The 27,418-nt window shown below is 35.1% G+C and overlaps 1 protein-coding gene across 2 annotated transcripts in view; it reads right to left on the reverse strand.

Moving 5' to 3' along the window:
- The window catches only part of LOC150095409 (SRSF protein kinase 3-like), a 429,406-nt gene that overhangs the window by 206,419 nt on the left and 195,569 nt on the right, over positions 1–27,418 (reverse strand). For both annotated transcript variants that reach the window (XM_090410594.1, XM_090410593.1), the window contains exon 9: positions 11,118–11,278. In XM_090410594.1, the coding sequence (XP_090266720.1) occupies positions 11,118–11,278 (161 nt within the window). The remainder of the gene's footprint in view (positions 1–11,117; positions 11,279–27,418) is intronic.

A 27,418-nucleotide genomic window follows, 5' to 3' on the forward strand; every position in this document is an offset into this window, starting at 1 on the left:
TCTTCATTCCCAGTTTCTGTGTTGTAGTGCCTACGTGCACGTAACTTTTTTTGTAAGTTCCTTTACAAAATGGCAACATGACGTTGCCGAAATATCGGAAAATATTTATTAAAGTTTAATTTAATTTATATTCTTAACTACGTTGTTCTATTCCTTAAGTGTTTTAATAATGTAGTTCCGTCAGTTCTAACTGCTGACTTACAACTCAAATAAAGATTAAACATTGCTTGATATAATGCCCCATTGACACCTTATAACCAGTGGTAAGCTATGGAAATTTTAACAAAGGGCTCGTATCATCGAGGGAAAAAAAAAAGCCATACTTCACACAAAAACTTTATTAATACAGCTTGTGTACAAATTCCAATGAGAAGACAATCAACCTCTAAAGGCTATCAATTTTAAACAAATATTTCATGATCTAAACATGAAATATTTGAACACAATCAACTGTGTTAATTTTGTTCAAATTAATTTTATAATCTGTTATAAAACATTTGATTGGCTACTGGTTTTACCATACAATTGGCTACCAGAAGGGAGAAGGGTAAAGATAGCACATGCGCTTATTTTATTTTCGAACTTGGGCACATTCGTTATAGAGGAGTTGAAACAATATTCCAAATAATCTATACACTGCTGAATAGACTAATTTGTTAGGTTACCATACAAGTTTGTCGCTTAATATGTTTCAAAACAAAAAAAATTTTTTTTTCGAAAAAAAGTAAACAAGAAGAACAAGGGCTCGCAAATTTGAGAAAAATGTAACAAAGGGCTTGCGACAGCCCCTTATAGCTCACCACTGCATATAACTGTATCGTTTTGAATAACTTCTCTATTGGCATATTGTCATATGCCTTTTCCAGATCTACAAAACTTAAATATAGATCTTCGTTATATTCCCATGATTTCTTAATATTTGTCATAAAGTAAAAATCTGATTTTGACAGCCTCTATTTGGCCTAAATCCATCTTGTTCATCAGCAAGCTTCTCTTCCACAATCCTTCTTAATTGTTTCTCAAGTATACGTGTATAGGAACACTCAGTAGAGAAATACCTCTGTAATTCACAAATTCAGTTTTATTTCCCTTTTAATATATGGGTACTACGAGAGCTCTACTCCAATCAACCATAATTCGTCCCTCTGGTGCAGCCACTGTTAGACTTTTATACTTCCATACTTGAGCATTCCTCCATTTCTGAGCTTCTTCAACAACCTTCAAAATATCTTGCTACCTTCTTGATATTTATTTTCTATGTTCTTACCAAAGTCTTCCCATGACTTTTGTTTAGCTAGTTTTACACAGTGTTTTGCTTTCTTACATTTGACTCTGCATTCTCTGAGAGCACAAGCTGACTTATTTGACAGGAACTTTTGATATGCTTTCTTCTTTTCCTTCACTGCCTCTAACTTTCTGTGTCCACCATGGAGTTCTGATTTTTCTATCCTTGCAGACAACCTTACCACATGCCTCTCTGGCTGAATCAATGAATGTTTTCTTCAGGGCTTGCAACTGAATCTCCAAAGGTTTGCTTCCTGTTCTCAGACTCTTATTTTTTCTTGAATAATGTTTGTTTATTTTAGTCTATAGTTCACATCTGAAAGCTGCTCAACTTTTATTTGCTTTAAAACTTTCTTACATGTTTATCTTTTCAATATGAAATTCAATTTTATCCTGCTTAAGACTAAATGGTGATCATCACTTCCAATTTCATATCCTCTGTACACCGTAGTGTCCTGCACCGGTGAGAAAACATCACTATACAATAACATAGTCAGCAAGACTTTTCTTATTCCTTGCCTCTTCTCTCCATGTGAATTTGTGCACATTTTTATGTTAGGACATGGTATTAGTAATAACCAGTCCATGTCCTGAGCAGAAATCTAAAAGATATTTGCCATTATTATTAGCTTTGCTCCTTTCTCCAAATTTTCCCAAAATATTTTTGTATGCCAAACATTGAACTTGTTTCTCAAGTTGTCTCACTGCAGGCGATAAAATTCATCTCCCATCTAAGGACAATCACTAACATTCATACCCATGGTTGGTTGGTTAGAGAAAGAAGAGATATGTCAACCACTTAGCCAACCAGAATGACAAACTTCAAATTAAAGAAAATATTACACACTGTGCCATATTTCTTTAATTTATGATTCGAAAAGAACCATATCAATTTATGAAAATTGGCCGCCATTGGGTCTCTGTCCAATTAGGAAGCTGACTTGTTTACAACGTATATGTGAATCACGTCCTCCTTCCCACCTTAAGCTGACTGATTAATGAAGACTAATAATCATATTCTCTTCAGTTACAGAGGGCATGAGTGATGACTATTAGTCTGGATTAGTTAACTTTGGGAGGGGAAGTGGTACATTTGATGTTAAGTCAGCTTTATAACTTGAGGAACCAAGCATCAATTCTGTATTTATATTTTAAAATTTCATGCTATCTTAGTTCTTTTTTATGTCTCCCACTGTGTGCATTTGAACTCTTTCATCCTGTGTTCTTTATGTTTGGTTCCTGCCAACCCTTTGTGTTCTGACATACAGTTTTGTTACAATTTCCATCATCTACCTTTGTTCCATTTCCTATGACTTCTTCTGTTTCTTGCCATTTCCTTTATTTCATAGGACTGGAGCTGAGAGGATCATTTCCCCCTTCTAAATTCAGTATAGCAAACATTGTGCTATAACAAACTGCTTCTTTGATTCTAGGGCATTTCTTCATCACCATCATAAATAAAATTCCCTGACATGTACTACACTTACGTAAATATCTGCATCATTACTAGCTTCCTATTGACAATTTTCCTCAATTAATCCATTATATGTAAAGACTGCAATATTATAAGATCTTATATTTCTGTCTTCTAAGACACTTTTTATCATATCAATCCACCTATATTCTGATCTTCCTCTGGTTTTTTTTTTTTTTTTTCCCTGCTGTCCTGACACTTATTTTGATAACCCTTCCTCTCCTATTCTGTTTAACTAACCAAAGCACCTGAGATAAGGTCTACTAATACATTCAGGAATATGATAGCTCTACTAACACATTCCTGAATGATGATGATATCATTCTTTCCTAATATCCTCATTATTAATATTTATATAATAACAATAATTATTATCTGTAACTATTTTTATAATAACCTGATGGTGGTATCTATTATTCCAAAGTAAACAATAAATGTTTGAGAAACTGTTAATGTTTTCTCCCTTTTGTGTTTATAAAACATGAGTTGGTTATTCCATAGAGCTAAAATAAAAAAATTAAAAAAAAAAAAGGCAAACCTGATTAATAAATGAAACATAGATTCTTTAAAGATACTTGTGACATTAGGATTATGAAATATATACACGTTTACACAAGAATATTATTTAATTTGCCAAATATTTCAATCTGAATATTACAGACCATCTTCAGTGGCTACATAGGAATAGTTTTAAAAAAAGGTGGAATACGAACAATTGATCATTCACAAATAGAACAAGCTGCATAATGTCATATCGCTAAGTATTAAAAGAGTAAACATTTTTTTTTTTTTTTTTTTTTAATCAGAGTCATGATAATATTAAAGATATTAATTCAGAAATTCATGTAATAAATTTAAATAACATTAGACTAATATAGGAAATTTTAAAAAAATAAATAAATAAAATAATAATAAAAAAAATTAATGTGTTATCCTGATTAAACTTCCCCAAATTTTTGATACAGATATACAGTCATTACGATTCAAGTTAGGACATTGAAGTAAAGCCTCCACTCTTTCTTTAAATAAACGTTCAAATTTATAGCAACATCTGTGTAGGAGGTGAGTCTTGGACCAAAGGATGTTGTGGCTTGTTTCTATTCCGTGCTGAGCTAATCCAGATTTCTCGGGTTTGTTGTGCTCAATGGATGATTGATGCTCTTGAATTGCATGAATTTCTGAATTAATATCTTTAATTTAATCATGACTCTGATAAAAAATGTTTACTCTTTTAATACTTAACGATATGACATCACGCGGCTCGTTCTATTTGTGAATGATCAATTGTTCATATTCCTGCTTTTTTTAAAACAATTCCTATGTAGCCATTGAAGATGGTCTGTAATATTCAGACTGAAATATTCAAATTGAATAATATTCTTGTGTAAACGTGTATATATTTTATAAAATGAAACATAGCAAATATGATATCACACAGAACAACTCTTACTAGATTGTAGATCATGTCTTTGATACCATTACTAAAGTGTATCCACACACATGCATAAAATACATACTTGTTGGGTGTTATCTGGTCCATTAGAGAACCAAATTCATTTACTGAATCCTGTAAGTCTGATATTTTCCTTAATATGGTTTACCAAACTGTCAATTTTGACTGCACTGTGCTATCAAGCATACCATCTCGGCAGGCTTTTTAAACTTTCTTATAACAGCCGTGAACTGCATAGGAAATTTCTTACCATATTATTATATTTCTCCTTTTGTGTTATGGAAAGCTAGACAAGATGTGGGGCTCTTTTTGAATAGATATTTTACACACACACACCTTACTGAATTTTTTCCAAACCTACTAGTCTAACATAAGAGTGAGAGGACTTAGGTGACTAGCATAAATGCCACTTTGACAAGAAGAAATCTTACCCTAATATTAATGATTTCTTAAGTTCTTAAGTGTGCCATGATTTGGCATACATTTTCCAGTGCTTGTTCTTTTCCTACAGGTCTTACAGGCAACTTACACTGGTTAGAAATAGACACATGGATATCTATCTATCTAAGAAAGACAACTGATCCAATTTTTCAGAATAAAGTGTATTCTGAGATATATTTGAATACAGAGTGAATATTTGTAACTCTTCACATAATCCTGGCTAAATTATATATCAACCACATAACAATGCATGTTTATGGATAAATAAATCTAAAAAACAATGAACCATTATGTAGATGATATCCTTTATAGGCAATATATAATTTGACAGAGCTTTCAAAAAATTTCAGGTATGGAGAAATTGTGGTCGATGCCTTACTGTTCATTATAGAAGGTATATGAAATAAATGGATAAAGCTTACATAATGTCTATCAGAGGCAGAATTTCTGATTTATTATTATTGAGACTGACTGATAGCATCTTTATAGTTTCATAGCTATTCCCTTCACTTTTGCCATATAATTTGCCCACACTTTATATGATTCTACCATTCAACAAGATTATCCTATTTAGTGTTGAATAAAAATAGCTTCTACTTCTTTTCCCTGATTGTTATTGCCTAAATATAACATTTTGTATTTCTTGTATAGAAAGAATTTCATCTAGTTTTGTCTTTTTTCTTTCAGTCACACTATTATGTAGATTTGGTACTTATCCAGTTCTGTCGCGAGTTCCATTTCTTTCCCATTGAGGCACTTTTTATATTTACAATACCGATCTTGAACTGTGTTCCTGAATTTGCTCGAGTAGCTGACTTTTTGGTGTTAGCCCTTGTTCCCTGAGAAAAACAATGGGTAGCCTCACAGAACCAGGCAATGCCCCAACCTGCATGAAATTCTATCATGTTGTACCATCATTTTGTATCATGGATTAAGCCAATAAAAATACAATTTGGTCAGCTAAATCCCAAATTGCCAGCCCATCACCATTCATTCGGCACCCAGAAAGATACCTAACGGGGTACACCAGGAAAAGATTAGGATTGACATTAAGTCAGAAACCCTAGTCAGTTCTCTTAACAGGCTATATGGAGGTATTATGGAGGCAGTATTCCTTAACAGGCTATATGGAGGTCATCATCATCAAATTCCTGCCATGTACCCTCAAGGGGTGTACAGAATATGACAGTACTACATGAAAAATTTACATCATTACTAACTTCCTATCTACAATTTTCCTCCAAATCAGTCTGTTACTTGTCAAGACTCCAACATTATCAGATCTTATATTTCTATCGTCTAAGGTACTTTGTACCGTATCAATCCACCTATATTTTGGTCTACCTCTGGGTCGTTTTCCTGCCAACCTGGCAGAGAACACTTGTTTTGCTAATCTTTCCTCTCCCATTCTATTTAAGTGACCATACCACCTGAGATTTGTTCTGCTAACACATTCCTGGATGCTGACAATGTCAAGTTCTTTCCTAATATCCTCATTTTTAATATGATATTGCCATTGATGCCATCTGTTCACGCCTCTAATCTTTCTCAGGACTCTCATATCTGTGGTCTCTAGTCTTTGGTCAAGTGTTTTACTTCTGACCTAGCTCTCAGATCCATATGTTAAAACTGGTTTGAACACTGTCTTGTATACAGCTAATTTAGTGTTCTGACTAATTTCTCTCTTATTCCATATGAATTTATTCAATTGACTTCCCACCATACCAGCTTTGCTGATTCTGTTGTCTATTTCTATATTTAATTTACCATCTTCACTAAAATTCGTGCCTAAGTAGCTGAAATGTTTTACTTGTTTCACAGGTTCTCCATTCACAACACAGTTGACATTTTCAATGATTCTGCCTATTTTCATTGTCTTTGTCTTTTTATTGCTGACCTTCATACCATATCTATTACAACAGTTATTCAATTTAGTCAGAGAACCTTGCAGACTTGTAGCGGATTTATTTAGAAGTATAACATCATCCGCATAAAGCAAAGAGCTGACATTAACATCTCCAATTTTAATACCACTTTCCATCATAATGTTATCCATATTCATTAGAATAACAGAGGGGATAATGTGCATCCTTGTCTCACACCAGATTTAACATTAAACCATCTTCCTGTACTTCCTTCAATTCTAACTGCTGACTTACAACTCAAATAAAGACTAAGTATTGCTTGATATAATGCCCCATTGACACCATATAACTGCAGCGTATTGAATAGCTTCTCTCTTGGCACCTTGTCATATGCCTTTTCCAAATCGACAAAACTTAAATACAGATCTTTGTTATATTCCCATGCTTTCTTGACTATTTGTCGTAAAGTGAAGATCTGATCTTGGCAGCCTCTATTTGGTCTGAATCCAGCTTGTTCTTCACCAAGCTTTTCTTCCACAATTCTTCTCAACCGTTTCTCAAGTATACTTGCATAGATCTTGCCAGGAACACTCAGTAGGGAAATACCCCTGTAATTCTCACATTCAGTTTTATTTCCCTTTTTGTATATGGGTACTATGAGAGCTCTACTCCAATCATCGGGAATTCGTCCCTCAGTCCAGGCTTTCTGAACTATGCAGTGCAGCCACTGTAAGACTTTTATACCACCATACTTCAGCATTTCTGGTTGAATATCATCTACTCCTGCTGCCTTTCCACATTTCAAGGGCTTTGATGGCTTTTTCTACTTCAAGTATGGATATGTATTCCTGACTGCATGCCTGGTCAATGTTTTTTACCTCTGTGCTGTCATCACTGCTTGTTTCATTTAGCAGTCTTTCAAAGTAATTACTCCATACTTCAAGGATATCTTTTTCTCCTGTTTTCATGTCACCTTTATCATCTCTAACTCCTTTTACAGCACTCTTTCCTCCATTCCTAAGCTTCTTCAATAACCTCCAGAATATTTTGCCACCTTCTTGATATTTATTTTCTATATTCTTGCCAAAGTCCTCCCATGACTTTTGTTTAGCTAGTTTTATGATACGAGAGTACATGAGCAGGTTGTATTCCCAATATTTTTCTGCTATATTATTAATGGTGAAGATGTGGTCTATAGTGGATCTATGTGACCTGAATCCTGCTTGGTTTTCCTCTATGATTTTTTCTGTAAGTACCTGTGTTCTCTTTTGTATAATTCAAATGAATAGTTTATAACTATGACTTAAGAGTGTTATGGGTCAATAATTTTCACATATTCTTTTGTCTCCTTTTTTTGTGAATTGGTATAATAACTCCTGTTTTCCAGTCAGTTGGAATTACTCCAGTATAAATAATTTGATTAAATAATTTCATTAAGAAGTTAATGGCTTCCTTGCTACCATATTTCTATAGATATTTCATCTTTGCCCATAGCTTTCGAAAGTTTCATTTGATTTATTGCATTTATAATTTCTGCTGCAGTTATGGGTGCTGCCATTTCATATATCATCTCTTCTGTTATACTTTCCTCCTCATATTCTTTTTGAAATAATGTTTGATAGTAGTCCTTCCAAATTGTTTTAATATTTTGTATTGATCTAGTTTCTAGATTGTTTTTATCTTTCATTGTTAGTGGTTTATCTTTATAGATCTTAGTTAATTCTTTTATAATTTTATATACAGTTTTATTGTCATTTCTTTTATTAGCTTCTTTGCACAGTTTTGCTTTTTCCTCCAACTAATTATTTTTAGCAGATATCCACATTTTATCAATTTTGTTTTTAAGATATATATAATGTTGTTTATTTTCTTCTGGATTTTTTATATTTAATATATGCTTTGTCGCTCTTTTTTCTTCTAAAGTATTTAAAATTTCAGGGGTTATCCATTCATGATTTGGCCTTGATGTTGTACCAAGTATGTTTCTTGCAATACTTAACAATTTTTTTTAATGTATTTTCTATATTATCACAGGTTAATCATCTAAGCTCATTTCCTATTAGTGTTTGATAGTTGTCTTGCATAAATTTCTCTTTCAGTTTTGACAGGTCCATTTTGTTGATAAGAGTTTGTGATTTACAGTACTTGAATTTTAATTTAATGTTTGCCGCAAGCAGTTCATGGTCAATGTCCAAGTCTGGAGTTTTTAAAGTTCTAAAATTCTGCACTGATGATTTCCAATTGTGTTTGATTAAAATGTAATCAATACAGTTCTTTACTGTACCTGGTGAGGTCCATGTGTATTTGTGGGAAGGTCTATGGAAAAAAAGGGTATTACAGATAAATAGATTATTTGCTTTACAAAATGCTAATAATCCTTCTCTTTCATTTCAGTTATCAACTCCAAACCTGCTCATTACATCCTCCATGTCTGGTGTGAACTTCCCAATTTTGGCATTAAAATTATAGGAAATCTACAGTTAATTTCAAGATTTTTGTAAGAGAAAAGTAGTTTTCAAGATAAGGAACTGTTTCTGCTGAAGAAATAAACAAACTGTGTTGTTCAACTTTACTTTAGTTGTTGTTCAACTTAGCTGAGTTTGAGACAAACAGATGTTCTTTTAGCTAACATAATTTTGGGCCCAGAGAAAACGTGATTTCGTTAATTATTTTTTTAGATTTTAAGCTGCGGTTAAAGTTCAGGATATCATATATTTAGTCTTTTAATATATTTTAGTATTATTAAACTGTTTTTCATTTTGTAATTATAAGTGTAAAGATTCAATTTACTTAATTATTGTTGAAGATTGATTTTTCAGAAAAAGTGAGAATTATCATAGAAAAATACACACATATATATAAGGATCTCACTTGTGTGCTTAGATTTTAGTATTGAAATCTGATACTAATGGTAGCCTATTTTTATAGCAAGGTGCAATCAATGATCAGGATTTAACAAACAATAATAAATTTATTTATTTTATGTTTTACAAATAAGTTCATTTTTACAAAGTCCATTAAGAGAGAAAATAACAAGAGGGATTTGCTACAATTACATGCTTCTTCTCCACCGCCCCACATCACCTTTACTGTAACAAAGAATACAGAGTATTCTATACACATTCACCACCATTATCATATTCTCTGTGATTGTAGTGGATATAGGTAACATGATATAGTTCGCCCACCATTTCTAGATCCCTTCTTGGCTTGGTGCCAAGAATAGTCGATTCATGCTGAAGGGGAGAAAGAAATGAAAGGTGTACGAATTGGTCGCCAACATGTGAAATCACGTGTTTTCTTGTCTGTCGCTGTACTAGTACTAGCTTGATTTTTGTTGTTCTCTTTTTGCATTATTTTTTTTATTATTAATTTGTATGATGGATCCAGTACAGTCAACAAGTTCTATTGTTACACGTTTCAGTAGGTCTTGCAAAAGAATATTGAATAATGTGCTGACATTCTGCGAAAAAGAATCGTCAGAAGGCCGTCTTCTTGTTCCCCTTTCTCAAGTCATAAAACGTGCAAGTGCAATTGGGGGCGTATCGGGGTCGACTGTTAAAAGAATTCGAAGGGAATCAAAAGGTGAAGGTAAGCCAAAATTTAAATCTCCTAAAAAAAAAAAAAGCGCCAGAGAAAGAAAACCATCGAAACCGTAGCTTTGAATGATTTTGATGTAGACGTTATAAGAAGAGCTATTCACGAATTTTACGTGGTCGAGAAAAGAGTGCCAACTGTTCCGAAATTGATTCCTGTGCTTAAAGAAAAAATTAATTTTCCTTGGAAAAGAGAAACTTTAAGGAAAATACTTCATGAAATCGGATTTTGTTTTAAAATGTCCCAGAATAAAAGGAAACTTATCATGGAGTGAAGTGACATTGTTTTATGTAGAACGCAGTATTTGCACGTATTAACACTCTACGTACATTTTTCCAACTGTTATACAAGCAAAATAGTTACACTTTAAAAACAGCAATGTTCGTAAAAGAAAAGCTAAATTTTCCGACCTGTAATAATAAACAAACTCAGTTTGTTTATTATTACAACCCAGAAGACAGACTGATTACCCTATTATCGGAATGGATTCTCCTTTTTCTGACATGCGCAGAAGTGTCAAGGGACCTCAAATCAGTGGGCGAACTATAACTACAACAATTCTCAACAAAGTTTCATGTTTTCCATATATTAAATTCTCAACGTTATGACAAAAAAGGCACAGCAGATGAAACAAATTTTAAAAAGTGAATTATTTTAAATGAATACAAATCAGTTTATGTAATTTTTGTTTATTAAAATAAATTTTGAAAATCCAGGAAAATTCAGACATCCAGAAGACTAGAGCATTCCAAATTTCAGACTTACTCATATATATGTGCATTTGTTTATTCAGATACAAATTAGAGTAAAGTACAAAATGTTTATAAATTATAATTATAACCAAATAATTTGAAAAGGGCAGTCTCTCACTATGATATATAAAATTTTATTGGATATAATAATTTTATATGCCACTGCAAAATATATTACTATTTCAGCTACTAAACTATTCAATTATTTAATAGGTTATGGAACAAAGTAAAACATGTACTACATTACACACCTGGTTTAATTGCTCTTCCATTTCCAATTCTTCTAACTGCTGCATTTGCATCTCCAATAATTCTTGTTGTCGTTTTGCCTTTTTTCGAAGCTTCTTTTTTTTGTTCTTTGACATTTTTGTATTAGGATTTGGCCCACGGAACTCCTTTGGAGCTGTGCTAACTATTAGAAGGATTAGAAACAATGAAAAATTTGTTCACTCAGACTATCAAATAATAAAGTGGATATTATTTTCAATAATTTGAGAAATAACTGATGTCCATAAATAATTGCGACTCTTGTGATACAAAATAAGTAATTCATTCAATGTGTGTACATGGGGAGAGGAGATTAAAATAATTTCAATATTTAAAATAGTTATAAGTAGTAACATTAGACTGCTAGCTATGGTGCTACTAACTGATAACATCAAGAAACATTTTTAAGGCATGACTGCAAATAATTCATTCATTCATTCATTTAGTATGGTGATTCAACGGCTGTGAGCCCCTTTTATGGGGAGGTATGGTACCACCTCAATCCCCCCTATTTTTATCTGGGCTCAGTACCGGCATAGCTGACAATTCAGACCTACAGCTGGAGGAATTGTCTTAAGTATTCCTGACTGTATCTGTGTGTGTGTTCACAGGGTCGGTTTGCCTACTTGCGGGATGAAAAACCCCAGATAAACTAGGGGGGAAACCCTGCTGTCCACGGCCAAGGCCAACTTGGCTATGGCTGAGGAAGATCCTTAAGCTCCTCACATCGACAGGAATCAAACCTAGGACACTCCTTCCCCAGGCATATAGTTGCAAAGCGCATAGCCACTAGACTAACCGTGCGGCCTACTGGAAATAATGAACTGACCTAGTGATCTGACACTTCTCTTCGTCAGACAGCGATTTAATTTGAATATAACCGTGTTTAGAAGTGAAGTATAATATAAATTTTACTGATGCCAAAAAGAGATGCTACTCCACAGTGCAGGCAGCACCTGATTATCCAGAATATCAAAGTACTGAGCTGCCTTCATGGAACCACAGACAACAACCAGTGGTCCCACTCTGGGCTGCCTCCACACCCTGCCATCAGACCGGAATCATATGAACCTTGATTTGTAGTTGTTGTAGCGCTGCTCTTTCGTGGAAACTCAGTAAATAGAGTTCTTTTCATAGAGTATTAGTGCTCACCATGGTGTTAATGGAGCTCTGGAACTCACCATGGATGGGCTGTGCTGATTTTAGCTGGTTTTTGTGTGCCACCCGTTTTAACACCCTTCTGCCCCTGTCAGTCATTTTCGGCAGCCGCCCTGGGTGTTTTCCTGCACTAGTGATGCCAGAATATCTCCAATTGTTGATCGCATCACGAATTGTTGATTTTGAATGCTCCAGTTGAACGGCAATGGCATGTGTGGACATGCCACCAATGTGACAGCCCATGATGACACCTCTCTTGAATTCACCGAGTTCACAGCGTACTGCCATACCACCTGTATTCACAACTGCTACGATGAAATACTGTTTCCTACTCTCTGACACCAGTTTTTATGTTATTAAGAACCTGGAATGTTCCATAACTTAAATAACAGGGATAACCAAACAATTATTGGAAGTAGGGAAAGTATTACTGGAAAATAAAAAAGTATTTGAAAACAAGAACCAAACTTTGAAAACTTAGCAGGAAAATCTGAAGAGATCGTTAATTCAAGCTAGGAAAGCACATGGTGAAATCGTTTACAAGGATAAAAAAAAAATGAAAAAAAAAACTTCATAACAGACTCAGCTAGCTAAAGAAGCAGTCAGTCCCTGAAAAACAGAAATTTGTGAACAGTTTTTTTGGCTTACTATTAACTCTATTTTGTAGCTACATATTAGAGCACAGGTACTACAGAAGGCAAAAATGCATATTTCCTTACAGCTCTAATTTTAAATATTAAAAAACACACACACACACACATATATATATATATATGTATATATGTAGAAAGTATTTTACCTTGGGTATAATAAATGTTAAGAATACCAAGCAATTTTTAAACCTGGTTTTACTCCATTTCCCAAGTAAGCAAACAGACAAATAAGTCAAGTTTGTGCCTGCAAGTGATGCAAGTCTAGCTGATCCTACAGGTAGTGCAAGACCAGGGCAACTCGTGGTAAAGGTGGCATGAGCTCTGATCACTAATCTTTATATTTACCCTTAATGCCAAAACACATCTCCAAGAAGGAGATGCATGATGTTTTGTATTAAAGGCAAGAGGCCACTACCCAGACCGGTTTCGACCTTTATTGAGGTCTCATCACGAGTCGCCCTGGTCTTGCACTACCTGCAGGATCAGCTAGACTTGCATCATTGCAGGTGCAAACTTGACTTATTTGGCTGTTTGCTTACTTGGGAAATGGAGTAAAATCAGGTTTAAAAATTGCTTGGTATTCTTAACATTTATTATACCCAAGGTAAAATACTCTCTACATTTATATCTCCTCCAGAGATTTTTATTTAATAAGGTTAACACACCTTATGGCAACTTGTTCTGGTAAAATACTTATGAGCTCTGTATTACTAAATCTTGGTATTTCTAGCCTAACTCCCACTGATGAGACCTCAAAGGTCGAAACCGGTCTGGGTAGTGGCCTCTTGCCTTGAATACAAAACATCATGCATCTCCTTCTTGGAGATGTGTTTTGGCATTAAGGGTAAATATAAAGATTAGTGATCAGAGCTCATGCCACCTTTACCACGAGTTGTCCTGGTCTTGCACTACCTGTAGGATCAGCTAGACTTGCATCACTTGCAGGTGCAAACTTGACTTATTTGTCTGTTTGCTTACTTGGGAAATGGAGTAAAACCAGGTTTAAAAATTGCTTGGTATTCTTAACATTTATTATACCCAAGGTAAAATACTTTCTACATTTATATCTCCTCCAGAGATTTTTATTTAATAAGGTTAACACACCTTATGGCAACTTGTTCTGGTAAAATACTTATGAGCTCTGTATTACTAAATCTTGGTATTTCTAGCCTAGCTCCCACTGATGAGACCTCAAAGGTCGAAACCGGTCTGGGTAGTGGCCTCTTGCCTTGAATACAAAACATCATGCATCTCCTTCTTGGAGATGTGTTTTGGCATTAAGGGTAAATATAAAGATTAGTGATCAGAGCTCATGCCACCTTTACCACGAGTTGTCCTGGTCTTGCACTACCTGTAGGATCAGCTAGACTTGCATCACTTGCAGGTGCAAACTTGACTTATTTGTCTGTTTGCTTACTTGGGAAATGGAGTAAAACCAGGTTTAAAAATTGCTTGGTATTCTTAACACACACACACATATATATATATATATATATATATATATATATATATATGTCCTTTATCTTATTATAGTTTATTATTCATTAATGGCAGGACAAAATAAGAGAAATTTTCATACTGATTTTTTTTTTTTTTATCATCAAAAAATGGAAGCCATTGATGTGTTCATGTGAAATTGTAACAAAACAAGCAGATAAAATATTTGTTATTAGATATATACTGTACGCGACTGGACAAAGTAAAAAAAAAATTTTTTTTGTTAAGTTTGCCTTGCACTTAGGTGAAGGTGCATTTGTTGTTCAGAAGAATTTTATTATAAGTAATCATGAAACCTTTGTTTTGTTATTTGTCGCAAATTAATTATGTTTTCAAAAGTTTACGTATATTCTAAACTGTTCTGTTTATTGTTTATGCATAATTCTAGTTAAAACTACTGCAAAGAATGAGCCACTTAGTTTCCATACTTATACAGTTTTTTTCTACAAAAAAAATCTTAAGATGTCACAAAATGGCATTATAATATTATACTTTAGAATGTTAGAATTTTAGTCTTCTATCTTTTCACTTCTGTAAGAATGGAAAATACAAATGTGGTTTCCATACTTAAAGAAGTGAAAAGATCAGAGGACTGAAAAATTACTGTACAACAACAGTACAGGTTTCATTAAGTACCAGTTATAACCTCAAGGATGTAATATCACATCGGGTAATTAACTTGCATATAGTCTGAAAGTTTAATGACTGACAGTTAAGTGTGTATACATTCTTTAAGAATAATCATGAATTTTGTAATCTTTTTCACTCAAAGAGCAAAATGTGTTTTGCTATTTTCCTTATACTGGTTAGGACAATTAATACTTCATCAACCAATGTGAAAATTACTAATGATTCTGTAGCAATTTTTACTATTACCATTGGTAGACTTAGGTCATATATATATATATATATATATATATATATATATATTTTTTTTTTATATGTTGTTTCCAACATATAAAAAAGGTTATTAGTACCTATAGTGCATATGTACTGTGGGTGGACTAATGTTTTTTTCCTTTTTATTTTTAATCAATATTATATTTTTTTGTAATTTTTAAAATTTATTTTTAGACAGTCTGAAAACCTTGCTCTAGAAACCAAACATGGAACTTTTTCAAGCTGCTTTAGGACTTCCAATACATTCCTGGATGCTGACAATGTCAAGTTCTTTCCTAATATCCTCGTTTTTAATATGATATTGCCATTGACGCCATATGTTCACGCCTATAATCTTTCTCAGGACTCTCATATCTGCGGTCTCTAGTGTTTGGTCAAGTGTTTTACTTCTGACCCAGCTCTCAGATCCATATGTTAAAACTGGTTTGAACACTGCCTTGTATACAGCTAATTTCGTGTTTCGACTAATTTCTCTCTTATTCCACATGAATTTATTCAATTGGCTTCCTACCATACCAGCTTTGTTGATTCTGCTGTCTATTTCCATATTTAATTTACCATCTTCAATAAAAATCTTGCCAAGTAGTAGATGAAATGTTTTACTTGTTCCACAAGTTCTCCATTTACAACACAGTTGACATTTTCAATAATTCTACCTATTTTCATTGTCTGTCTTTTTAATGCTGACCTTCATACCATATCTATTACAACAGTTATTTAATTTAGTCAGGGAATCTTGCAAACTTGTAACGGATTTATTTAGAAGTATAACATCGTCCGCATAAACCAAAGAGCTGACATTAACATCTCCAATTCTGATATCACGTTTAATACCACTTTCCTTCATAATGTGATCCATACAGATAATGAATAACAGAGGGGATAATGTACATCCTTGTCTGACACCAGATTTTACATTAAACCATCTTCCTGTGCTTCCTTCAATTCTAACTGCTGACTTACAACTCAAATAAAGACTAAGTATTGCTTGATATAATGCCCCATTGACACCATATAACTGCAGCGTATTGAATAGCTTCTCTCTTGGCACCTTGTCATATGCCTTTTCCAAATCGACAAAACTTAAATATAGATCTTTGTTATATTCCCATGCTTTCTCAACTATTTGTCGTAAAGTGAAGATCTGATCCTGACAGCCTCTATTTGGCCTGAATCCAGCTTGTTCTTCACCAAGCTTTTCTTCCACAATTCTTCTCAACCGTTTCTCAAGTATACTTGCATAGATCTTACCAGAAACACTCAGTAGGGAAATACCTCTGTAATTCTCACATTCAGTTTTATTTTCCTTTTTATATATGGGTACTGTTAGAGCTCTACTCCAATCATCTGGAATTCGTCCCTCTGTCCAAGCTTTCTGAACTATGCAGTGCAGCCACTGTAAGATTTTTATACCACCATACTTCAGCATTTCTGGTCGAATATCATCTACTCCTGCTGCCTTTCCACATTTCAAGTCTTTGATGGCTTTTTCTACTTCAAGTATGGATATGTATTCCTGACTGCATGCCTGGTCAGTGTTTTTTTATCACTGTGCTGTCATCACTGCTTGTTTCATTTAGCAATTTTTCGAAGTAATTACTCCATACTTGAAGGATATCTTTTTCTATTGTTTTCATGCCACCTTTATCATCTCTAACTCCTTTTACAGCACTCTTTCCTCCATTTCTAAGCTTCTTCTTCAACAACCTCCAGAATATCTTTCCACCTTCTTGATATTTATTTTCTATATTCTTGCCAAAGTCCTCCCATGACTTTTGTTTAGCTAGTTTTACACAGTGTTTTGTTTTCTTACATTTGTCTCTGTATTCTCTAAGATCACAAGCTGACTTATTTGCCAGGAACTTTTGATATGATTTCTTCTTTTCCTTCACTGCCTCTTTAACTTCCTGTGTCCACCATGGAGTCCTGATTATCCTTGCAGACAATTACACCACATGCTTCTCTGGTTGAATTAATCAGAGTTTTCTTGAAGGCTTGCCACTGAATCGCCAAGGTTTGGTTCCTGTTCTCAAACTCTTTCATTTTTTCTTGAATGATGTTTGCGTATGTTAGTCTACAGTTCACATCTGAGAGCTGCTCAACTTTTATTTGCTTTAAAACTTTTTTACATGTTCTTATTTTTAATATGAAATTCAATTTTATCCTGCTCAAGACTAAATGGTGATCACTTCTAATTTCAAATCCACTGTACACTCTGGTGTCCTGCACCAGTGAGAAAACATCACTATCAACAATAACATAGTCAATGAGACTTTTCTTATTCCTTGCCTTTTCTCTCCATGTGTATATTTGCACATTTTTATGTTGGAAAATGATATTAGTAATAACCAGTCCACATCCTGAGCAGAAATCCAACAGGTATTTGCCATTATTATTAGCTTTGCTCTTTTCTCCAAATTTTCCCAAAATATTTTTGTATGTCTGACAATCATTTCCTACTCTGCTATTTAGATCTCCAACAAGGACCAACTTTTCCTTTTTAATTGCGTCAGTTGCTTTTTCTAAAGCATCAAAAAATTCCTCCACTTCTACTAAGGTAGAAGTGGAGGAATTTTATGTGGGACCATAGGCACAAATAAGTCTCACTGTCCTGTTCACCATTCTCATATTTGCCCACATCACTCTATTTGAGACTGCCTGCCATTCAAGAAGATTAGTCTCGTATTTTGTGTTGAATACTATGGCTACTCCTTCTTTTCCTTGATTGTCATTGCCTGAATATAACATTTTGTATTTATTGATCAGAAAGATCTCACCAGTTTTTGTCTTTTTTGTTTCAGTCACTTGTTTCAGGTAGCTTGCTCCACCTTTGCAAGGAGTCGCCTGGTGTTGTACCACTTACCCCAGTCCTGAAGATACTTTCAGGCACAAACTTTGTTTGCACACACTTGGATAAAGGATTAAACTAAATTTATTATAGTCTGACCAAGTGAAAAATAAACTTTCAAGGTAAGTATTTATTATTTGAAAAATACATATTACTCAATGCCAAATAGACAATCTTGGAAATGATATTTTCTATTTTCCTGCACTTTCGGTTGAAAAATCAATATTCTTGCAATCATTTCTGGATAAGTACAATTAGCATGTTGCTGCTTCTCCCCTCCATGTTTATCTCATTTGTTTTTATATTGATCCCATGTTTTGGGCGCAGGCGATGTGAGATAGAAAAGTTTTTTTTAAGAGTTGGTTGTAGTTGTTGCAGTACTTCATGAAGAAGACTGTTCCAGAGGAACAGTCTTCTAGAGGTGATGGACTAAAAGAGGAATAGAAGAAGCAGGTTTGGTGTGTTTGCGATTGAATGGTAAAGGGATGCTGGGAAGCTGCTGCTTCTGTATTTCTTAACACACCTGTTGGTGCAACAGAAAGTGGAAAAATCACAGTTACAGTTCAGTGGAGCAATGACCATTGAAGCTGTAGAATAGACATACTGCTGACATAATGCATCTATCAGACAGATCAAATGAATCTGTAAGAGAGGGATCATCTATGAAACTAACTACACTCCTCTGAACAGCATGACATCTGTAAGCATAATTCTATTAATAAAAATAAACAATGCATACAAAAAACCAAAATAACCGACAAAAAAGAGTAGGGGAAGTGAGGGAAGAAACACACCTCAATTGTCATTTTATTTGAAATGCAAAATATTTAAAAAAAAAAAAAAAAAAATCATCTAAAGCTTTTTATTCCCGTATATGGGGAGTAGGCGACGCCATTTAGCCCTATCTAACTTTTGGAGACTGAGTGGGTAGTTCAACCTCCACTGGTACCAATCAGAGATAGATGGCCCAAGGCTATCACTAATTAAGCGGTGCACAGTGAAGAGAGACGGCTCAAATGTGCCGCCATCTCATGGTCCCTAACCCTAACACAATATATTTAATGTCTGAAATAATGTGGGTTCTACGGTCGATTTTCTTGAGTTTACGGGACGAAAAACCCGCTTGCCCATGCCAGAGATCGACTAACTTGGGAACCGGTCGAAAAAAGGCTTAGAAAAATTTCCTCTAGTCGTCGACTAGACTCGAAACCAAGTCTTCCTTCGTGCGGCCAAGCGCCATGGTGTGTAAATACCACATCCACTGAGCTACACATGTGAAATATTAAAGTCTTAAAATTATTATTATTAAGAGAGACCTTCAGGGAGTAAAGGACTCATCAAGGGAGGTTCCATATTACCTGCACCAGCTGTCATAACTGTTCCCGAATTCATTCACACACCTGCACTCACCACCATAGTTGAGAATGAATGCTTGACAGCATTCATTCTCAACTTCCAAGGATGATCTCTCATCCTTTCCTCACCTTAAATAAAATGAAAAATCCAATCTACTTATATTCTGTATGCCCCTTTGAAAGGGTTTCATATCATCCCTCTTTCTCTTTTTACTAGTAACTGCAGTTGACAAATTCTCAATTTGTCTTCAAAATTTGTATTTCAAAATCCTGATATCAATTTTAATACTCCTTTGCAATCTCAATTTCTCTCTCTCTTCTGTATCAGAATCACCACAGAAACTAGACCAGACCATCACACAATAGACAAAGTGAGGTCTTATCAAGGTCTTGTAAAGAGCAAAATGACTTCCTATCTTTACTTTTCAAAGGATAATTTCAGCATTGCAATTATCCTCTGAGTTGCACTTACAGTCTTTGCTATATGGCCCTTAAACTTCAACTTCCTATCTACTAAAACTTCAAGATTCCTAGCCTGATCAGTTTTTCTTCTAGCATAATCCCACCAATATAATATGACATTGGATATCTAATTGCACCAAAGAGCATGACTTAACATTCACTAGCAATGAAATAACAGCCATTTTTACATTGCCGTTTCCAACCTATTCAACTCATTCTGCCAGTACTACATATCAGCTGCATTCCTGATTACCCTCCTCTCTGTGCATCATCACAAATAGCTGTATGTCTCTTATCAAATCCTTCCCAATGTCATTAATGTATAGATTGAATAACAGTGGGCCAAAAACTGATCCTTGGGGTAAGCCACTCATTTAAATATTGCAGACTCACATCCCCCATATACCACTTTTCAATATCTGTCAGCCAGGTAGCCATCCTCCTATCCACACTAATATTTTATAATCCAATCCCATATTCTCCAATTTATGCAACAATTTTCAAAGAAATATTCTGTCAAAAATCTTAGCCAAGTCCAAAAATATCATGGTGTATCCATTCCTCTTGCATAACTCAATGGTAAAATTTTTATAGAATGTGAGCTAGCTGCTCAAACATGACCTTACCTAAATAACCCATGCTGTTCATTGCAAAATATAGATTCTCTATCAACCCATTTTTGTATGTGAGCCCTAACTAACCTTTCTGAAATCTTCACCACCACTACAGAGATACTCACAGGTCGATAGTTGGATACATCAGTCTTTGCACCACCATTGTGCAATGGGATTGCCATGCATTCTTCCCACTCCTGTGGAATCTTCTCTGTTCTGAGATTCAAATTATATAGCCTGGTGAAAGGAACAGCCGGTTCAGCTGAACACTCTTTTAGCATCCATGCTGATATCCCATTGGTTCATATTGCTGACTTTTTTTATTTTTATTTAATTTGTGCAATAGATGTAGTACGTCCTTCCCATATGCCCGAGTTTCTTCATCTAGTGATGAGGTAGCAGTGAGCTCAATGTTGCATACATCAAGGCTTTTAGCTAAATAGGCAATCATTAGATGAACAATCTATTCTGCATCTGCCAACTGCATTCAGTAGTTATTCTTTCATATTCATTCTTTCTATTCTTGTGGCATAACAATAGAATTCTTTTGAGTTATCTTTAGCTTGTGGAGCCAGTTTCTTTTTATACTCAGATTTAGCTGTCTGTACAAAAATTGTAACTCTTCTGGCCTGCTCCTTATAATTTTCATAACTGACATCATCTTTATGTACACTGTATTCCTTCCACATCATCTTCTTACAAATCTTTTGCTTAACAAGATAACACATGAATTTCACACCTACTGATTTATTCTTTGAACTCTAGGGACACATTCTGAAATTACATCATTTAAGTATTTTTTTAAATGCTTCTCATGCATTGTCAGTATCCTTCTCATCCAACAACTAATACTATGGTGCAGAACCCAGCATACTCCTCAGTTGTTCAAAATTTCCTGCTTTGTGGTTCAGCATGTTTACCTTTTCTGAATGGAACATTCATAAACTTAGCTAGTTCCAAATCAGCATCTTATGATTACTGTCACTAACTGGAGGCAGAACAGTAACATCTTGAAATCAGAACGAACACTCTTTGACCTCAAGTTCCTTCTGTGACATGCTGCTTGAGGAAGTTGTCTCACAACAGCTCAATAAATTCAGTTTCATTCTTCTGTCTCATGAGATTTCAATGCTACCTGATCAATGTTCAGAAAGTCCTCAATTACTCATTTTGAACCCATCTTATTTGTTTGGTAATGCATTGATTTGTCCCTAGCAACCAATCCACTAGGTCTGTAGCAACATCCACCACACACCAGATGACTTCAAACTTGCTACCACATCATCATCATCAAATTCCTGACATTTACCCTCAAGGAGTGTACAGGATATGATAGTACTACATGAAAAATTTACATCAACTTCCTACCTACAAATTTCTGCCAAATCAATCTGCTACCTGTCAAAGCTACAACATTGTCAGATCTTATATTTATATATCTATCTTCTAAGACACTTTTTACCGTATCAATCCACCTATATCTTGGTCTTCCTCTGGGTCATTTTCCTGCCAACCTGGCAGAGAACACTTGTTTGGCTATTCTTTCCTCGCCCATTCTGTTTAAGTGACCATACCACCTAAGATTAGTTCTGATAATGCATTCCTGGATGCTGAACATGTCAAGTTCTTTCCTAATATCCTTGTTTTTAATATGATATTGCCATTGATGCCATCTGTTCATGCCCCTAGTCTTTCTCAGCACTCTCATATCTGCAGTATCTAGTCTTTGGTCAAGTGTTTTACTTCTGACCCAGTTCTAAGATCCATAAGTTAAAATTGGTTTGAACACTGTCTTGTATACAGCAAATTTAGTGTTTTGACTAATTTCTTTTTTGACTTATCCTATATAAATTTATTCAGCTGACTTCCTACCATAAAAGCTTTGTTGATTCTGTTGTCTATTTCCATATTTAATTAACATCTTCACTAAAAATCGTGCCTAATTAGCCAAAATGTTTCACATGTTTCATAGGTTCTCCATTCACAATGCAATTGATATTTTCAATGCTTCTGTCGATTTTCATTGTCTTTGTCTTGTTATTGCTGACCTTCATACCATATCTATCACAACAGTTATTCATTTTAGTCAGGGAATCTTGCAGACTTGTAGCGGATTTATTTAAAAGTATAACATCATCCGCATAAAGCAAGGAGCTGACATTAACATCTCCAATTTTAATATCAGGTTTAATACCACTTTCCTTCATAATGTAATCCATATGGATAATGAATAACAGAGATGATAATGTACATCCTTGTCTGACACCAGATTTAACATTAAACCATCTTCCTGTACTTCCTTCAATTCTAACTGCTGACTTACAACTCAAATAAAGACTAAGTATTGCTTGATACTTAGTCTTGCTCGCTACCACATGGAAAACTGTTATAGTACTGGAGTCATAGGTCTCAACAGTCTGGATTTGAGTCATCCGATATCAACAGCAGCTGTCTCCTTTCTCTATCCTTCCTAAAAATACTGTACCCTTTACACTTGATACTACCAATTAATATGATTTTGATAGCTAGGTCTCATTAATGCCTGCAATCTGAGCTCCCAGTGTATTTCCATTGCAACAAACTCTACCCCTTTGTTTATGATACTCCCAGCATTCATGTACAGACATAATTAGTTCCCTACATGCTTTTTGTATACTCTACTCTTTAGTCTGCATAGCACAACTGAACAGCTTGTAGATGACTGTTCTTATTTAATGCCTTACTTATGCAATCATCCTTGCAGATGTTTGATAAATCTGAACTGGAGAAGCACAAAACAGTTCTCTCCTTATAATCATTGCCAAGATAATGCACATTCCCATCATTAACACAGTTACACAAAATTGTCGCTCTTACATGCACAGCTTCTCACCATTTTTCCCATCATAATCTAGTTTCCCTCATACAAATTAATAATTTCTCAAGACTCTTGATACCAAACGGATTCAAGTTTCAGCTGTCCCTCTTATACAAATCCATTCTTTCCTCAAAATCACTCTGCACATCCAAAAACTCATTTATTTCTTCTACACATTAAATCATTTGCAATCATATCCCTTCTTAATTCATTTCTGTCACATCCAGGTAATAGCGCTCAAAATTTTTGTTTTCTTGCTCTTCACTCTCACATCTTCAAACAACCCTTTAATATCCTCTCTCATAATGAACTTATAGTGAAGTCATTTGTATCTACTGGAATTATTTCTTTTCTATCTTTTGCTATCATGACTTCTGTTTTACAATTCATGTGCTATATTGCTCTAGGAAAGCTTGTTGTTATAACTCAGTCGTTTATTTTATTTTATTCTTATGGCTACATGAAACTGGTAAGTGAAAAATACAATCACAATTTCCAGAAACAAATGATGAAAATCTTAAGATATAAAAGTTCATTACATTAAAGGCACAACCTGCTTACCAAGATTTTTTTTTTTTAAATATAAAGCAAAAGTAACTTGTCATAATTAAGCCAGGGACAATTATCTTCCTGCTGCACCAAGTATGACAAGACTGCATGTTCTCACAACATAAAGTAGCTGTATCTGAGGTTTAAGTAGAGAGCTGTGTCTTGTGTGAGAAAACTTGATCCATTAGAGGAGGCTCATTTCACACTGTATCATCATCTTCTAACATGAGGAGTTCTGCTGATACTATGACAAGGACTATGAGAGTGACTACTAGAATAACGTTTTCGTGGTGAAACGGGACCGTGATCTTCTGTTTCCTCCATAACCACTGCCACCACCATACCAACGACAGGTCAAGGTCCAGGCTGGAAAGCCAATTCACCTTGTGGATGTCCTGTAGGCCACCACTGTGAAATTGTCGCCTTGGGCAGTCGTACACAATATGAGTAATCGTCTGAGCCACGGGAGAACAATCACAATAAGGGTGATCTGACAGCCCCCATTTATATAGAAGTTAGCCACATCTGCCCTAACTAGTTCTGATCCTGTTTATGGATGACCACATCTTCCTAGGAACACCAAAACCAGGCTGCGGAGCACAGGGATCTTCTACCAGGAAGCTGTTTGCTGGGAGATTGTCGGACCAGTATTCTCTCCATATGTCAGATATTGATGTCAGCGCAGCTGAAGAGAGTTCGTCCATGGACCAGAGAGACTTTCTAGATTTGAAGCGAAGACTAGATGGATTTATAGAGTCTGGTGTAGGGGTAGGAGTAGGTTGCTCATTGCTTTATTAAATTCCGTAATCAAGGCTTGTCTTCTCATTATGTGTGGTGGAGCAATGCTAGATAGAACAGGCAGCCAGGAAAGAGGGCTGCTTCTCACTGTCCCACAAATTGTGTGCATGGTAGAGTTCAGCTGGGTGTCGATAATATTAGTGTGTGTGTGTACTTCTTTCCCAGACGGGGGCACAATATTCTGCTGCAGAGAATGCGAGGGCTAGTGCAGATGACCTTAGGACTTCTGCACCACAACCCCAGGTTGTTCCAGCAAGTCTTGAAATGGTGTTATTTCTGGATTTAAATTTTCTTGGAGAGGTTGATGATGTGCCTTTTATAGGTTAGGCTTCTGTCCAGGCTCACTCCTATGTGCCGTTTATTATTGTATATAATGTGATCCATGTATAATGCGAACTAGAAATTTTGTTTGAAAACTAGTCCTAAAATGCCATGTCCACATATAATGCGATCTGTTAATCTTGTTCCATAACATTATAAATAATACAATACGAATTAACAAAAGAAATATTTATTTTAAAACAAAATGTCAAAATCCTTTAAATTCTTCTTCATCTTTTGAGTCATCAAACATTTCATTTATAAATTCATCTGTAGGGATTGCATCATCAGTGTAGCAGTTGTCGTCATCATCTTCATGCTCTCCATTTTGTTGTGCGTCATCCTCGCTTTCGTATATGACGTGATCTTCGGATCCATCTATTGAATTACTTATTCCACATTTAAGAAATGAGCACTGAATCATTTCAGATGGTATCGAATCCCATGCTTCTTTAAATCAGCTGGTGACTAGGGTGATCTCAGGCTTCTGAAAATTCCCACCCTTTGTCATCTTCACCAAACCAGATGACATCCATTCTCTCCATTTTTCACGTAAGTGATCATTAAAGGGCTTATTCAAGCTAACATCAAGCGGCTGCAAAACGGAAGTTAGACCACCCGGTATGACTGCTAGGTCTGTACGTAGCTCACGTGCTTTCTCTTTGCTTGCCTCCGTTAAATGCGCCCGGAACATATCCCAGGCTAGCATGCTTTGTTGACGTAACAAGCTATCTAGACGTATGTTTCATACTTGATCCAGACACAATTGTACCACCTTCTTCATCCATCCATCCTTTCTGATTGGCACAAACAATTACACCTGGTGGAAATTTCATATGCTTCGGAATTTTCTTCTTTTTAAATGTCACTGTTGGCTTTAATTTGGTTCCGTCTGCCATGCATGCTATAACAACCGTAAAATGCGTTTTTTCATGTCCCATTGATTTTATGAAGACAGCCTTTTTACCAACTGAGTTTACTGTTCGATTCCCAGGATTTCAAAGTACATGGGCATCTCATCCATATTGCCAATTTGGGAAAGTTCATATCCGTAACACTTCCGTAATTTTATGATAAATTTATGGAAGGACTGCACTTTTTCTTCAAGCTGCTTTGGTAACTTCTATGCAATTTTTGTTCGGTGTCGTAATGTTAACGCTTTGCATTCCATAAATCTGTTGCACCACATAGGTGAAGGTGTTCTCTTATAGCAACACTGTTATTATGTTCTTCTGCAAATGGCACGACACGCAATTTAAATCCTGCTTCAAAAGATGAACGTTTACGTTTCTGTTGGCTCATTATCAGGCTAGGTTTGTTTAATGAATAATATTTAAAATGAACTGTGGTTAAACCGATATACCTAACTGTGCCCTATCTATCTCGATGTGCTCTATCATTTGGCGACGGAGCACGCATCGTATCTGCGCATAAAGCTAGTAATGTAAGTAGCTTTATGCGCAGATATGATGCATGCTCGGTTGCCAAATGCAAGTGGGTCAATGTTAAAAAATACCAAGTAATTTTAAACCTGGTTTTACTCCATTTCCCAAGTAAGCAAACAGACAAACAAGTCAAGTTTGCACCTGCAAGTTGCGCCTCAAGAATTGTTTGTCTGTTTGCTTACTTGGGAAATGGAGTAAAACCAGGTTTAAAATTACTTGGTATTTTTTAACATTTATTATACCCAAGGTAAAATACTTTCTGCAAGTGGGTCAAGTAGATTTGGTTGCATAAGCATTAGGTAGTATATATTGTTGTGTGCAAGTCTAATAAGATGTTAAATTTTTTAGGATCAGCATATAATGTGAACCCCTAACTTTAAGTAGTATTTTTTACCATAAATTTTTCACATTATATGCGATAATATACAGTATTTTAGGTGAGGCTCATGTTCTACCATTTTTCCACAGAACAAAAGGTTGAGTTGTCGATTCGCCTCTGCATTGTTCAGGTGAAATACTGAGGACACTGTTTTCGTTGGATTTAGCTTCAAGTACCACTGCTTGAAGTACTCTTCAAGAGTGTTCAAGTCTGTATTCAAGGTTGATTCTAAGTTGGTAAAGCAGGTGGACTGATGTAAGATCGCTAGGTCATCACCGTACATAAACTTGCTTGATCTAGTATGAGGTAGATCATACACAGATGTTAAAAAGTATAGGGGGATAACACAGAGCCCTGAGGAAGACCGTTGCAAAGGAATCTGGGCCTGCTCTTTTTTCAGCCAATATGGACCCGGATCTTTCTGTTGGAGAGAATAGATTCAAAAAGTT

Source organism: Typopeltis vanoorti, chromosome 20, assembly GCF_054136105.1.
Source record: "Typopeltis vanoorti isolate ZY-2024b chromosome 20, IOZ_Tvanoo_1.0, whole genome shotgun sequence".
Taxonomy (NCBI): Eukaryota; Metazoa; Arthropoda; class Arachnida; order Uropygi; family Thelyphonidae; genus Typopeltis; species Typopeltis vanoorti.